The sequence below is a fragment of the Archocentrus centrarchus genome, chromosome 17, assembly GCF_007364275.1.
Source record: "Archocentrus centrarchus isolate MPI-CPG fArcCen1 chromosome 17, fArcCen1, whole genome shotgun sequence".
NCBI lineage: Eukaryota > Metazoa > Chordata > Actinopteri > Cichliformes > Cichlidae > Archocentrus > Archocentrus centrarchus.
In genome coordinates, this window is record NC_044362.1 from 19646845 (window position 1) to 19659825 (window position 12981).

Below are 12981 nucleotides of genomic sequence, written 5' to 3' on the forward strand. Positions count from 1 at the left end.
AGAAACCAGATATTGGGATATAGATAATATTAGAGTTATATTAGTGAATAAAAAGTATTAACGCATTTAAATGTAAGCATTATTTTAATATTATAGCCAGTAATGTGCATCATATTATAACTCCTTTACTTTCTGTAAAGTAATATTGCATCATGTATTAAAGGCACTGAAGTAAAGTGTTTCTTCACTGCTGGTTTCAACCATAATATCATATATGAGCTACAAAAACAGTGCTGCAAAAAATTATGATTTTGTTATGTCTTACTTTTCTTTCAACAAGTAAATAAAAACAAGAAAATTATTTTTAAAAAAAAAGTTTAGACTTAGTCCTGCTGACATTTCAATCAATTTAGTTCAATTCAGAAAGCTGAAGCCTCTGCTTCCCATTCTACATTTTGAAAACCCAAGGAATATCAAATAAGCCTGCATTCTGAGAGTGAAGTGCCCCATTAGGATAATATGACACTATGAGGTCTTCAAGATATGACAGGGATTTCATGGTAAGGGTTATTCAAATCAGGGATGGCAGCGACCACTGGGACTCCGCAGAATACCTTGCTCTAAATTTTCTGTGTTAGAAAATTATAAAATAGAAGAAGCAAGAAAAAATATAACCCGTCATATATATGTGTACTTGATAAATATGTGCCATAAAGAGAGTAAATTATTTTCAGTAGTCATATATGTCTGCATCTGCACTGGTAAACATCCTTTGCTGGATGTCCTACAAACTGCTGTTGGTAGTTAGTCTTACTTAACCAAAAACGCTTCAGGGGATACAAACAATGCCAGTAACAGTATGAATAGTCCAGCGCAATCAGGGAAAACACCATGTCACATAGCTTTTTTTTTGATTGATTGATTTTAACTCTGCTTTACAGCTACAGTCTCTGTTTAATAACGACATGAGAAGTGGAACTTATTACTGACATCAGTACAATATAATAAAGACTATAAAAACTGCAGTCTCCAAACTGACCAGCAGTTTAAATCATTTCCTCTGTAAATCCACTTTTCTCAAAGTCTGAACTCCACAAGGTCACATTAGAGTTGCTTTCATAAATGGGGGGGTGTATATGAACCGTGTGAATTTAATAATTTGGCTTGTAAATACTTTCCCACACTGTTTTCATTGTACATCTAAACAAATAGTCCCCACCCCCATCACACTTATCTGCGTGTTTAAGTATCACCACACGTCTGAGGCGAGCTGCAACATGTACAGAGGTTCCAGTCACAGAGTGCATTTGGCTCCGAGTGTGCGATAAGCCATCATCACGCCATTATCAATGTTACATGTGGAAAAAATTAGGTCGTTATTCAAACTTACCAACAACACCGTGCTGTATAATTATCTGGCTGTTATTCTCCTTTTTTTGCTGTCAGGCCCGGTGCCACTCAGGTGTGCTTTATTTACTTCAGTGAGCCAAAGTACTAGACCTGAAATGTTTTTCTCAGGTTTTAAGGAGAGGTTCATCTCCTTGCCACTCACAGATGAGTAAGCTGATAATGGTAAGAAAAAATTAAAGCGAGATCAGCACGTCAGGTCACACGCACACACTTTACGCTTGATTTTTCATCAGTTCACTCTTAGCCTCGTTGACTGTGACGACTGATGGAGTGTTTTTCCACACATGACATCACGTTTGGAAAGTATTCTCATCCTCCGACTGAGCTGTGCAGCACTGCGACATGTAATTATGTGGAAAATTTGTCTTTCACTTAGTCAAGTAAAAGAGGACACATGCATCTGTTGTGTTCTTCTCTTGCCTTGGAGGAAGTTAGCGTATTTGAACTTGTACTTTGTGCTGGGTGGTACGCCGTGAACAGACCTGTGGAGGTGGCTGGTACCTTATCTGAGTTTGACATTCAAACAGTTCTCAAGCTGGCAGACCCCCCCCCCCCCCCACACACACACACACACACACGTTTATGCAACAGCCTCTTCCATTTAATTCACTTTTTGCTTTTTGCATCTGTTATCAACACAATCACACACAAAAAAAGCTGTTTATCATTGCCCAACATCCTTTATAGATGGTTATTTCCTGGTGAATTAAATTATTAAATTAAATTAATGTTATGTGTTGCAGGCAAAGCCTTTCTGTTGAGGGCTTCAGCTGTCCTGTTATTCTGAACACACACTTCAGCAAGAAGGTCTTCTCTGCTTCCAAAGCGGCCAACACATCTATTCCTAGAGACCGGGTATTTGCAGAAAGGCACACGCCGTATTATTTGGGTAAATCATTCGCACTGCTGGATTCATGCAGGGCCACGGATGAGAGCGATGCCAATCAGGTGTGTGTTTTATTATCTTTTAGAATCAAGTGTGTTACCTTTTTATTTCCAGCTCAAAATGTTAAACGTTTGTTGACATAAAAAGTAAGGCATATAGGAGATTAAACAAACTTCATTATTGCTCTTAAACTCCTCTCATCAGTTTAAGAAAATCTGCGGATAAGCACGTTATGACTGTACCAGTGTTTTACAGCTACCGGCTGTAAGGTTTCTACTCAGGTTTACCTAATGTGAATAAAAACAAAACATTATGACGATTGTGTAAATTTTTTTTATGACTTTGTAATTATGAAATGACCGCTCACCCCATCAGGTTTAATCATGTTCACATTATACAGATCTCAGACAAAAAAAAATTTATAGTCTCAGTGGGATGCTTAATCACTTAATTTCTGCTGCTGTTGTAATTGGAAATGATGGAGTTATGCATACAGTGCCATGAAAAAGTACCCCCCCCTACTTGATTTCTTAGTTTTTGCATATTTGTGACACTTAAATGTTTCACATCATCAAACTGATTTTAATATCAGTCAAAGATGACCCAAGTAAATACTAAATGCAGTTTTTAAATTATGATTTTTATTTATTTATTAAGGGAAAAAGCTATCCATAACCTACCTGGCCCTGTGTGAAAAATTGCCCCCTAAACCACCCTTGGCAGCAAGAACTGCAGTCAAGTGTTTGCAGTCTCTCACATTGCTGTGGAGGAATTTATGGCCCACTCTTCTTTGCAGAATTATTGTAATTCAGCCTCATTGAAGGGTTTTTGAGCATGAGCACCTTGTTTAAGGTCATGCCAAAGCATCTCAATCTGATTTAAGTCCAGACTTTGACTAAGCCGCTCTAAAACCTTATTTATTTATTTTGATCCATTCAGAGGTGGACTTGCTGGTGTGTTTTGGATCATTGTCCTGTTGCATGAGCACTTGAGCTTTGGGGCATGAACTGATGGCTGGACATTTTCCTTCAGGATTTTCTGTAGAGAGAGCAGCCCCAGACCATCATACTACCACCACCATGGTTGACTGTTGGTATGATGTCCTTTTTATGAAATGCTGTGTTAGTTTTATGCCAGATGTAACTGAACTGAAGTTAAACATTTGTCTCATCAGTCCACAGAATATTTTCCCCCAGAAGTCTTGGGGACATAGGCGTAGGAACTGCTCTGTGCTCCTCTGGTTGCGCGCCCCCCCCCCCCCCCCCCCCCCCCCCCCCCAATATTGGAGATAGGCGCATTTGTCCCACCCAAAAATTACACCGTGGAAAAAAAAAAATACTTGATTTTGAAATCTTTAACTTGCGTGCTTTTATTTTGAAAGCGCAACATAGCGTCATGTCACTGTGCTCCCCCCGCCCCCTTCTGACGGGGACAGGAGTCGGAAACTCCTTTGAATGAGGTAAAATGGTCGGTTACAGGAATGTTGCCATGAATATGGCTTGTTTAGAACGCCTTGTTGTCAGTTTACTTTCATATATAGAAACCAAATGTTTTTGGTTCAGTCATCTTAATCCTGGGATGGTCACTCGTCCAATATTTAACTGCTACCTTTGTCTAGAATTTAGCTAAACTAGCCAAAATGTTTTGCTATCTCATTTCAGCACAATGCCACCACCAACGAAAAGGCTGAAACAGCAGCAGGACTTACTTTTTTTTTAAAAAAGGTTTAGTCAGTGTGAGTAACAGTCACACAACACAAGGGCAACCCCTTATCATAATTTATCAACATGTATGACAGTATATTAGATATGTGTAATAATATCTTATCAGGAGATTGGTAGTACATAGAGTAATGACTCAGTTGAAGCAATGAAAGGTGGAGAGGCTCCGACGAGGTGTTAAATTGGTTTAGTGAAATATGTATTAGCCTGTTATTACTTTTAAAATATAAAACTAAACAATTTTATCATGAGAAGAGCTGGTTCAGGGAAGAGACAGGAGAACCAGGTGGAGCTTCAGGGTGTGAGGTCAGGTTTAAAAACCATATTAATTATTATAGATCCACAAAGAACAGGTGAGGACTGATGTCTGATTTATTTATTTTTTTTTCCCCAAGATAAATTTTCAATAATGTTTTCTTTATTTCCACAGCACTTGTATGGGTTAGGTTATGTTTAGGTTCCCAGGTGCAGTACAACACCCCTCTAGAGTTGGTGAAATCCTTCTCCATAGTGACCAATAAGTGGATTTTTTTCTCGTGTAGTATAAAATGAGCCACTTTTAGATTCAGGAGCAGCAATGCAGGGGGCAGCACAAAGGAGATAGGAAAAGGAGAGGGTGTTACAGGGCTTGAGGTGCGGTCTTAAGATAAATGAGTGAAAACTTTTACTGTAAGGGTTAGGTGATGCTGTAAACAGAGTTGACAGCATATGAGATATAATGTATGCATCTTAGGGCTGGGCAATAAATCAATAACAATATGCATTGCGATAGACACATGATCAATATAGCATTTTTTTATGCTTTGCTCACCATATTTACGGATCTGTCAGGTTTCCGATATGTCCCCCCCCCCAATAGTAAACTCATTCCTACGCCCCTTCTTGGGGATCATCATGCCTTTTTTTGGCAAATGTAACATGAACCTTGGTGTTCTTTTTCTCCTTGGAATTCTCCCATGGATGCCATTTTTGCCCAGGCTCTTTCTTACTATTGAGTCATGAACTCTGACCTTAACTGAGGCCATTGAGGCCTGCAGTTCTTTAAATGTTGTTTTGGGTTATTTTGTGACCTTTTGTGCACTGTGTGGAGTAATTTTGGTAGGCCAGCCACTCCTGGGAAGGTTGACCACTGTTCTAAGTTTTCCCCATTTGTGGATAATGGCTCTCACTGTGGTTCGCTGGAGTCCCAAAACCTTAGAAATAACTTTGTAACCATTTCCACATTGATGGATGTCAATGACTTTTTCTCAGCTGTTCTTGAGTCTCTTTAGCTCATGACATGATCTGTTGCTTTTTGAAATCTTTTAAACTACTTCACTTTGTCAGGCAGGTTCTATTTAAGGGATTTCTTGATTCAGCAGGTCTGACAGTAATCAGGCCTGCGTGTGGTTAGTGAAATTGAACTCAGCTTTCCAAAAAAAAATGTGGTTAATCAGTTAATTTGTGATTTTATGCAACAATCTAAGAAATCAGGAAGGGGGCACACACTTTTTCCACAGGGAGTCACTGAATCAGTTTTGGAGGCAGTATTTTTAATCAAGTTTAGTTGATCAACTGAAATTGAATATTCAGTGTTTTCCCCTTTAATGGTGCCAAGAAAGGCAAAAATCTTTGTTCTCACTTGTGAAAGATCATACACTGTATAGACAAAAGTATTGGGCCACGCTTTGTAAGCCTTGAATTGAGATGTTTTTCAGTCCCAAAAACATAGATAAGATAAGATAAGATAAGATAGTGTTTATTTGTCACATGCACAGTTATACACAGTACAATGCACAGTGAAATGTATTTTGTACCTGCAACCTTATATACACACACATATAAATAAGAAGAATAAAAATAAAAAAAAGTAATTCACACTATACACTATACTCTATATACTATACACTATACACACTTTTTAAATTATAATATTTACACTGTGCAATAATGGTCCAGTTAGGGCTCAGAGTTGAGCAGACGGATGGCTTGTGGGTAAAAACTCTTCTTCAACCTTTCAGTCTTAGTCCTCAGGCAGCGGTAACGCCGGCCTGATGGGAGCAGGGAGAAGAGAGAGTGTCCGGGGTGGCTGGGCTGTTTTAGGATCTTCATGGCCCTCAGCCTGCACTGCTTGGTGTAAATGTCCTGCAGGTTGGGGAGGGTGGTTCTGATGGTCCGTTCAGCTGAACGAACCACCCTTTTTAGGGCCATGAAGTCCTGCTTGGTGCAGTTTCCCATCCAGGTGGTGATGCTCCCACGCATGATGCTCTCAATGGTGCAGGTGTAAAAGTTCCTGAGCACCTTGAGTGGGAGCTTGAAGTCTCTCAGCCGGCTGAGGAGGTAGAGACGCTGTCTGGCCTTCTTCACAGTGATGTTTATGTGATGAGTCCAGGACAGGTCCTGTGAGATGGTCACTCCCAGGTATTTGAAGGTGTCCACTCTTTCCACCTCAGCACCACTGATGACAAGTGGATGGTAGTCCCTCTGCTGCTTCCTGCTGAAGTCCACGATCAGTTCCTTTGTTTTGCTGACGTTGAGCAGGAGGTGGTTCTCCTGGCACCAGTTCTCCAGGCGGGAGACCTCTCTCCTGTAGGCTGTCTCCTCATTGTGAGAGATTAGTCCCACAACAGCAGTGTCGTCAGCAAACTTGATGATGACGTTGGACTCTGACGTGGCCTCGCAGTCATGGGTGTACAGTGAGTACAGCAGAGGGCTGAGCACACAGCCTTGGGGGGATCCAGTGTTGAGGGTGAGGGAGGATGAGGTGAGGTGATGATGATGATGAACATGTATAAAGTCAAACACCTAGCCATGCACTCTGCCTTTACAAACATTTAAGCTCAATGAATTCAAGCATGGTACTGTTACAGTAAGTCAGCTTGTGTAATTTCTTCCCTCATGGGCATGTGTTTCCATGGCCGAGCAGCTCCTGTAAGTGTTATGCGGAGGTGGAACAGTACTTTTATCCATATAGTATATTTGTCTTTTTTTTTTTTTATTATTTCTGCGTCTTAGTGCTTTGAACAATGGTTATGTAACTATTAAAACTGTTAATTGGCCATTTTTGTCTGTTTTTTTTTTGTTTGTTTTTATTAAGAATGTTTTGATTGTAAAAACAGTAAATAAATATATGAAGTCTCTGAACTTATCACACTCTCTTCAAACATTCAGCCAGCATAAATTTAGCTCATACTCATACTGGAGTGATGCAATGGTGCATGTTAGATACTGCATTTCTAATAATAAGACATGTCTACATGTTTTTAATTTCTTTATTGAATAATCTTTTATCTCACCCTATGATAGCTGGGATGGGCCCCACAAAGATGGATGGATGGATAATCTGTTAATTTTGTCAGCTAATGAATTGTTTGGTGTGTAAAATGACACACTATTGGGGGGAAAGTTTATTACTGAGTTCCAGATTCACAGAGACATTTTTAAATGTATTGTTTTATCCAATTAACACCTATTGAAAGACAGATATCTTTGATTTTAAGCTAAATAAGAAATCTAGATGTTTGTTCATTCATTCATTCATTCATATCTGAGCTGTTGAGACCAGTGAAAGGTGACCATTTGTGCCTACAGGGATGAATCACTTATCAAAGTACTTCCAGATTAATTTTCTGCCAGTCAGCTAACAAATGAAGTCATATTTTCAGCTCTGAGAAGTCACACATTGGGGTGAATGTGATTTTATTTTCTTGTATTTCTCTGTTACAGGTTGCCCAGTGTAGTTTGGGGGGTTCAGGAGTTTTGACAAGACACTGCATCTCTCTTCTGGAAGCTATTGAAGGACTCGGCCAGGCTGGCTTTGTGGAGCAAGATGTAGAGGTGGTTGTCCAGAGAGTTTACTCCATCCACATGGCTGACTGCTCTCCTGTGTCCATCCTCAAACCAAGAGTTCCCCTCAGGTCCTCCACAGCTCCTCCTGCAGAAAAAGGCAAAACAAGGTAATGTTGGACAAGCTCATAATTGGGATCTCAGGGAGGCCTTTTGGTTTGTCGCTTGGTGCCAGAAACAGCTGGGAAGAAAGAATCATATTTTATCTCCTGTGTGAGCTCTGCCACAATTTAGATTATTCTTTTTTGTTCAAATTTCATGCTAGTTTCTTTGCTCTCAGGCTTTGCATGCTTCTCCTTGGTGGCACAATGTGTCTCAGTGGTCGAGCTATTGTTCACAGCACAGCAGGCCCCACAAAGTGCTCACGCTGTCTCCAGCCATATGGCATTGCTTGACAAAGGACACAAACATTTCTAATTGAATCCAGCCCCTCTCAGAATGGTTCTGGCCAATTCTCAGGAAAGACAGCATTATGTTTTCAGAATCTCGTGCACCAGCAAGTCTGAGTTGAATTGGTGCCCACGTGCACTCCTCTGGGTGGAGCAGCTTTGTAGCAGCTTTTTTTTTTTTTTTTTTTTTTTTACCTTAATAAGGGGAAACCAAAGTGCGTCTCATTCACATGTTAAGACATAATTCCTCAGTAATGCAGTAAATCTAAGGCCATGTAGAAATGAGGCAGATTTGTTTTTACTATAATAATTTTTCTGTTTTTTTTTTTTTTTTAATGACAATAAATTAACAGACAATGACAGAAATCCTCAGATTTTTCTCACTTCTCCCTTCTCAAACACTACGATGCTTTTTATGTGTCATACGGGCTCACAGGCTTGAATATCTTTAGGTTTTCAAGTGTCAGACAAAGACGGCAACATCACACCGTGTGTCTTCTGATCCTCTCATGGATACTGCAGTTTCAGCAAATTAGCCCAATATCCCAGTCCCAAACATTTCCTCCAGCATTTATTTGTTAGAAGGATTGCAAAGTATAACAGAGTTTGCCATGGTTCTCCCTATGCAGGCATTCAGGCAATGTCCTGGTATTTGCCTAATCCACGTCTGCCTGCTCTTTTCAAGAGGTGCAGTGTCCTCTTCTGAGTCCTGTATGTGATCCTTTTAGTCACAAGCTCATGGCTACGGGTAAGGGTAGCCACATGGATAAATATTGCGGTTTAGATCCTTCATCACTATGACAGTCTAGTACAACTGTAATGTGCCTGCCAGTCCTGTCTGCCTCAGTGATAAACAAGACAGATCTTTGAACCCGTTTTGTAGCAGCAATGCTTTCTGATTATTAATAATAATAATTTTTTAAAAAGCTTATTTATTGTACCTGGAGGTGTAGTTATTTTTATGAGGTTTTTCTGATGCCAGACAGTTCTAAAGTCAGATGCACTTAGCCACTAAGTTTGAGCACAGAGAATGGTACTGCATGAGAACACAGTTCTCCTGACCCTGCAGGCACAGTTGGCAAATGGCACCAATCCCTCCTTCATAGCAGCTCATAGGTTGTCAGTGATGGGTCATTTAAAATGATGTGGAATTAATCAATTTTAATTGTTGCTGCAACCTTTGTCATTATAGCCCTAAAAACTATTATGACCCTGAAACTAATGCACCTCCTAAACAGCAGAATTACTGACCCATCCTGACTGAACATGCATATAGCCATCCTTACTTTTTTTTTTTTTTTTACTTTCCTTGCAAGATATATTTAAATCATCGCTCTTTCTCTGGCAGCATTTCCTTTGGTTTTAGTTATTGAAATACTACAGAATGGCTGTATGTGGAGTGTAAGTGCCCAGAACTTGGACTTTATTAACGTGTCTTTGTTCTTCTACTTGAGAGTTGTGATTCTAATATTTGTGGTTTGAAACGGGTGGAAAATTGACACCCTTGTGCTCTTGTTCTCTGGAGTGGCCAGTGTATTTGAATGGTGTTTTGCCCTCCTGGGCTCTGTAGCAGTCATGTGTCTGTGAATTACAGTCCTGAAAATGAACCTTTATTTAAAATGTGCAGTTTTGGTTTTAAAAAAAACTTCGCAAATTTCTCACCTCACGAAGGTATTGTGCTAATATGCTTTAAATGTACTCTCACACTTAAAAAAAAAAAAAAAACCTATCATACCATGCATACTGTATGAGGCCACATTATAATATACGGCCAAAAAACATAAAAAGATGAGTTATTTTCACGTGTGAAATTGTAGTTGTCTATTTTGCTCTTTTTCAAGCGAGACCTGGCCAAGAGGGCAGCAAATACAACACATAACAGTATAACAATCCTGGCAAAGTAGAAAATAGAGCTGAGAAAAAAGTGGTAGCATGAGTTGCATAAGCACATTAGCCTTTTCAAACCCTAATCAAAAAGTTTGATTGCTCAAACTCAACCAAAAACAGAACGAAAATGCTGCTCAAGTGTTAAAGTAATACCAAAGTAAGTATAAAAATGATCAGTTCTGTGTGGGAGTTGAGCTGTGGTCTCTGGTATGAGGGGGCGTAATTATTTACGTCACTCCTCCAGTCTCCAAAAATGTGGACTTTTTTGTCCTTTTAAACCTAGAACAGCATCACTTTCTGCACATGGACATGAATCATTAGCTGTGAGACCAGGCCACAACAATAAAATCGTAATTGAAGAAGGGGGGGGGGGGGGGTCAAGTTTCAGGAAGATAATTTTCATGTACTCCAATGAGACTTTTACATGTTTCTCTGACAACATGGATCACCTTTCCGTAGAGTGAGTTATTGCTCATTAAAGTTTATTTGGTGTAATTGAGATTATGGGAGCATATGAGAGTGAAGCTCTGTACTTGCCCACTAAGGATGGGAAATGCCCCCCCTTCACCAAATCATTCACTTCCTCCTTGCAAAATATTACCAGTAAGTCATGTGACCAAGGTACCGATATCTCCTTCAGCCATGACCAGGTGTTATCATATCTGAGTCTTGTGCCAAAAGCACATAACCATATTTGCTTTTCTTTGTAGATGTTAGACATATTTGAAGTCACCCATAACATAAAAATCCTTAAAGCTCTGTTTTTGTTCCCAAGAGTGCCTGAGGTAAATATTTGTCTCCTTAGTTGCCAAATGCCCTACTTTTCATGTACTGCTGCATACAAGCGCTGCAGCCGGTGATGCAGATGAGAGCGCCGAGACTGACCCAAAACAGTGGAATTGCAATAAAATGAAATGGGATTAAATGCTCAATAGAGCTGTGGTTAACCACCAGGATGAGTGATGGATCTGTGGATTTGTCACGCATAAAATGTAGGTTTGCTTCCATTGCTGATACAAAAAAAAATTTTTTCTTGTAGTTTCATATATGCCAAACTATCCATAATCAGTGTAAAGCCTCTCATCTTACTGAAATGATTTGTTTGTGTGGTCTTGTTGTAGCTAAATGAATCAGTAAGCATTACATTTGAAATAAATCCAACAAGTATGACCTTCAGTTGCCTGGCCTTCCCCAGGCGTGTTGTTTTTGTCCTTTGCTGACTAATAAAAGCAGTGGTTTCTCCAAGTGGAGGGGCCCAAGGGGCCATCCGCGGCAAGGGGAGGAGACCCCCGGTCAGCTGACAGGCTGACTGACTACATGAGCAGCGGTTGTAATGTGACACGCCTGCCATGCTGCTTCTGTGGCTGGTAAACAAACGAGCAGCCCTCTGACCGGAAACACTCCTACCCTTTCCTCCATTTCTCTGTAGCACAACCAGATTCAACAGGCTCGGTCTGTAGTGAAAGGATGAAGGTGGGGCTGAGGTTAGGAGTTGATCACGAGTGTTTTAAGTTTAGAATATCTGGATGACTCAGCTGGCTTTATTGTGACAGATGTGAACATTGAACACAAAGTTTATTTTGTTGCTGAGCTGTTACTACATTTTATTATTTATTTATTTTTATCATCAGCCTTATTATGCCTTTTTATGTGTGTTCTTACTCTGCATTGATGCTCAGAAATAACAGCGTGTGGTACAAGCTGTTTGTTACCTTTCCAGGATGCATGGCTGCTCTGTAGAGAGCAGGGTAGTTTACTTTGCAGCCCACTGGCCTCATTCTATGTAAAGACGAGGACAGTTTGTACCTCTCATGTTGTGTCCCCAACCTCTATGACTCACTCGCCTGGTCAGCGCACTTATTTGATCTTTTTGTTGTTTAGCCACTGTGTTAAAACACGAGGGAGACAGGCCAGGACGATATTTATGCCTGAAGATGTTAAGTTCCCGTAAATTTGAGATAGAATAAACAAGGAGATTAACTGTTTGCAGGAAGTGAAGAGAGGCTAGTTGTTTTTTCTTTCTTTTCTTTCTTTTTTTTTTTTTTTTTCTTAGTGCAGACAGAACACAATGTGCTGCAGGGATCCTGTTACAACTGTGTTTATCACTCTGCCTGCAGTGATTGGTGGACAGCGCATAGGAAGGAATCCCGCCTGTCTGCCCCCTGCCAATGAGGCCTCTGCTGTATTCTTAATGTGTGGGACTCTTAGTGTTTTTCCAAGTAATGTGAATGTGCGCTGCCTTCCATTTGCTCGCAGTGTGCCTGAAAGAGTGTGTGAGCACAGGCCCAGTGGATCGCACTTCCTGGAAGAAAATCTGAGTTGCCGAGAATTCTGAGATCGCTCACAATAACAAATTCCTGAAAATGGCCTGTGACTAAAACTGGCTGGTGACTGAGGATTTTTTTTGGGAGCGAGGGGTGTGAGGAAGTGGGGCTTTAAACGGCTAAAAGGAGGGACTGAGGGGGAGGCGGTTGTTTATGACAAGCTAGTACCACAAGAAGTCCTCTCAACCTTTTCTCTTCTGTCTGTCAGGTGTCTTATCAGGTTTCATACAGTGTTTTTTGTTTTTTCTCCCAAGTTTGAACATGCTCTACAAAAGTGAAGGTGTATAGTCCCCACCAAGTAAGACTCCAACCGCTGTATTTATATTTTAAGAAAGGTCAGATAATGATTTTTTTTTTTTTTGATGATGTCTGGTATCTTTTTTTTTTTGTTTGTTTGCTTCGGAAAAGTTTATGCCTTCGCTTTTGATCACCCGTGCAATGTGTTTTGGAATTCTTCTTTTTTCTTTCTTTATTTTTTTACATCTTTATATACAATATTTGATGTGAATGTCTAAAGTTCTTATATATTTCTCTTTATTGTCAGGAATTCACATGAAAATACTAAATATATTGTGCCGTAGATCCCCAAAACTATTAGT

At 40.0% G+C, this 12981-nt stretch overlaps 1 protein-coding gene across 1 annotated transcript in view; it reads left to right on the top strand.

Annotated features, from left to right (window-relative positions):
* The window catches only part of spidr (scaffold protein involved in DNA repair), a 48101-nt gene that overhangs the window by 13627 nt on the left and 21493 nt on the right, over positions 1–12981 (top strand). Inside the window, exons 9-10 of the mRNA XM_030751316.1 lie at positions 2094–2298; positions 7663–7892. Of these exons, the coding sequence (XP_030607176.1) occupies positions 2094–2298; positions 7663–7892 (435 nt within the window). The remainder of the gene's footprint in view (positions 1–2093; positions 2299–7662; positions 7893–12981) is intronic.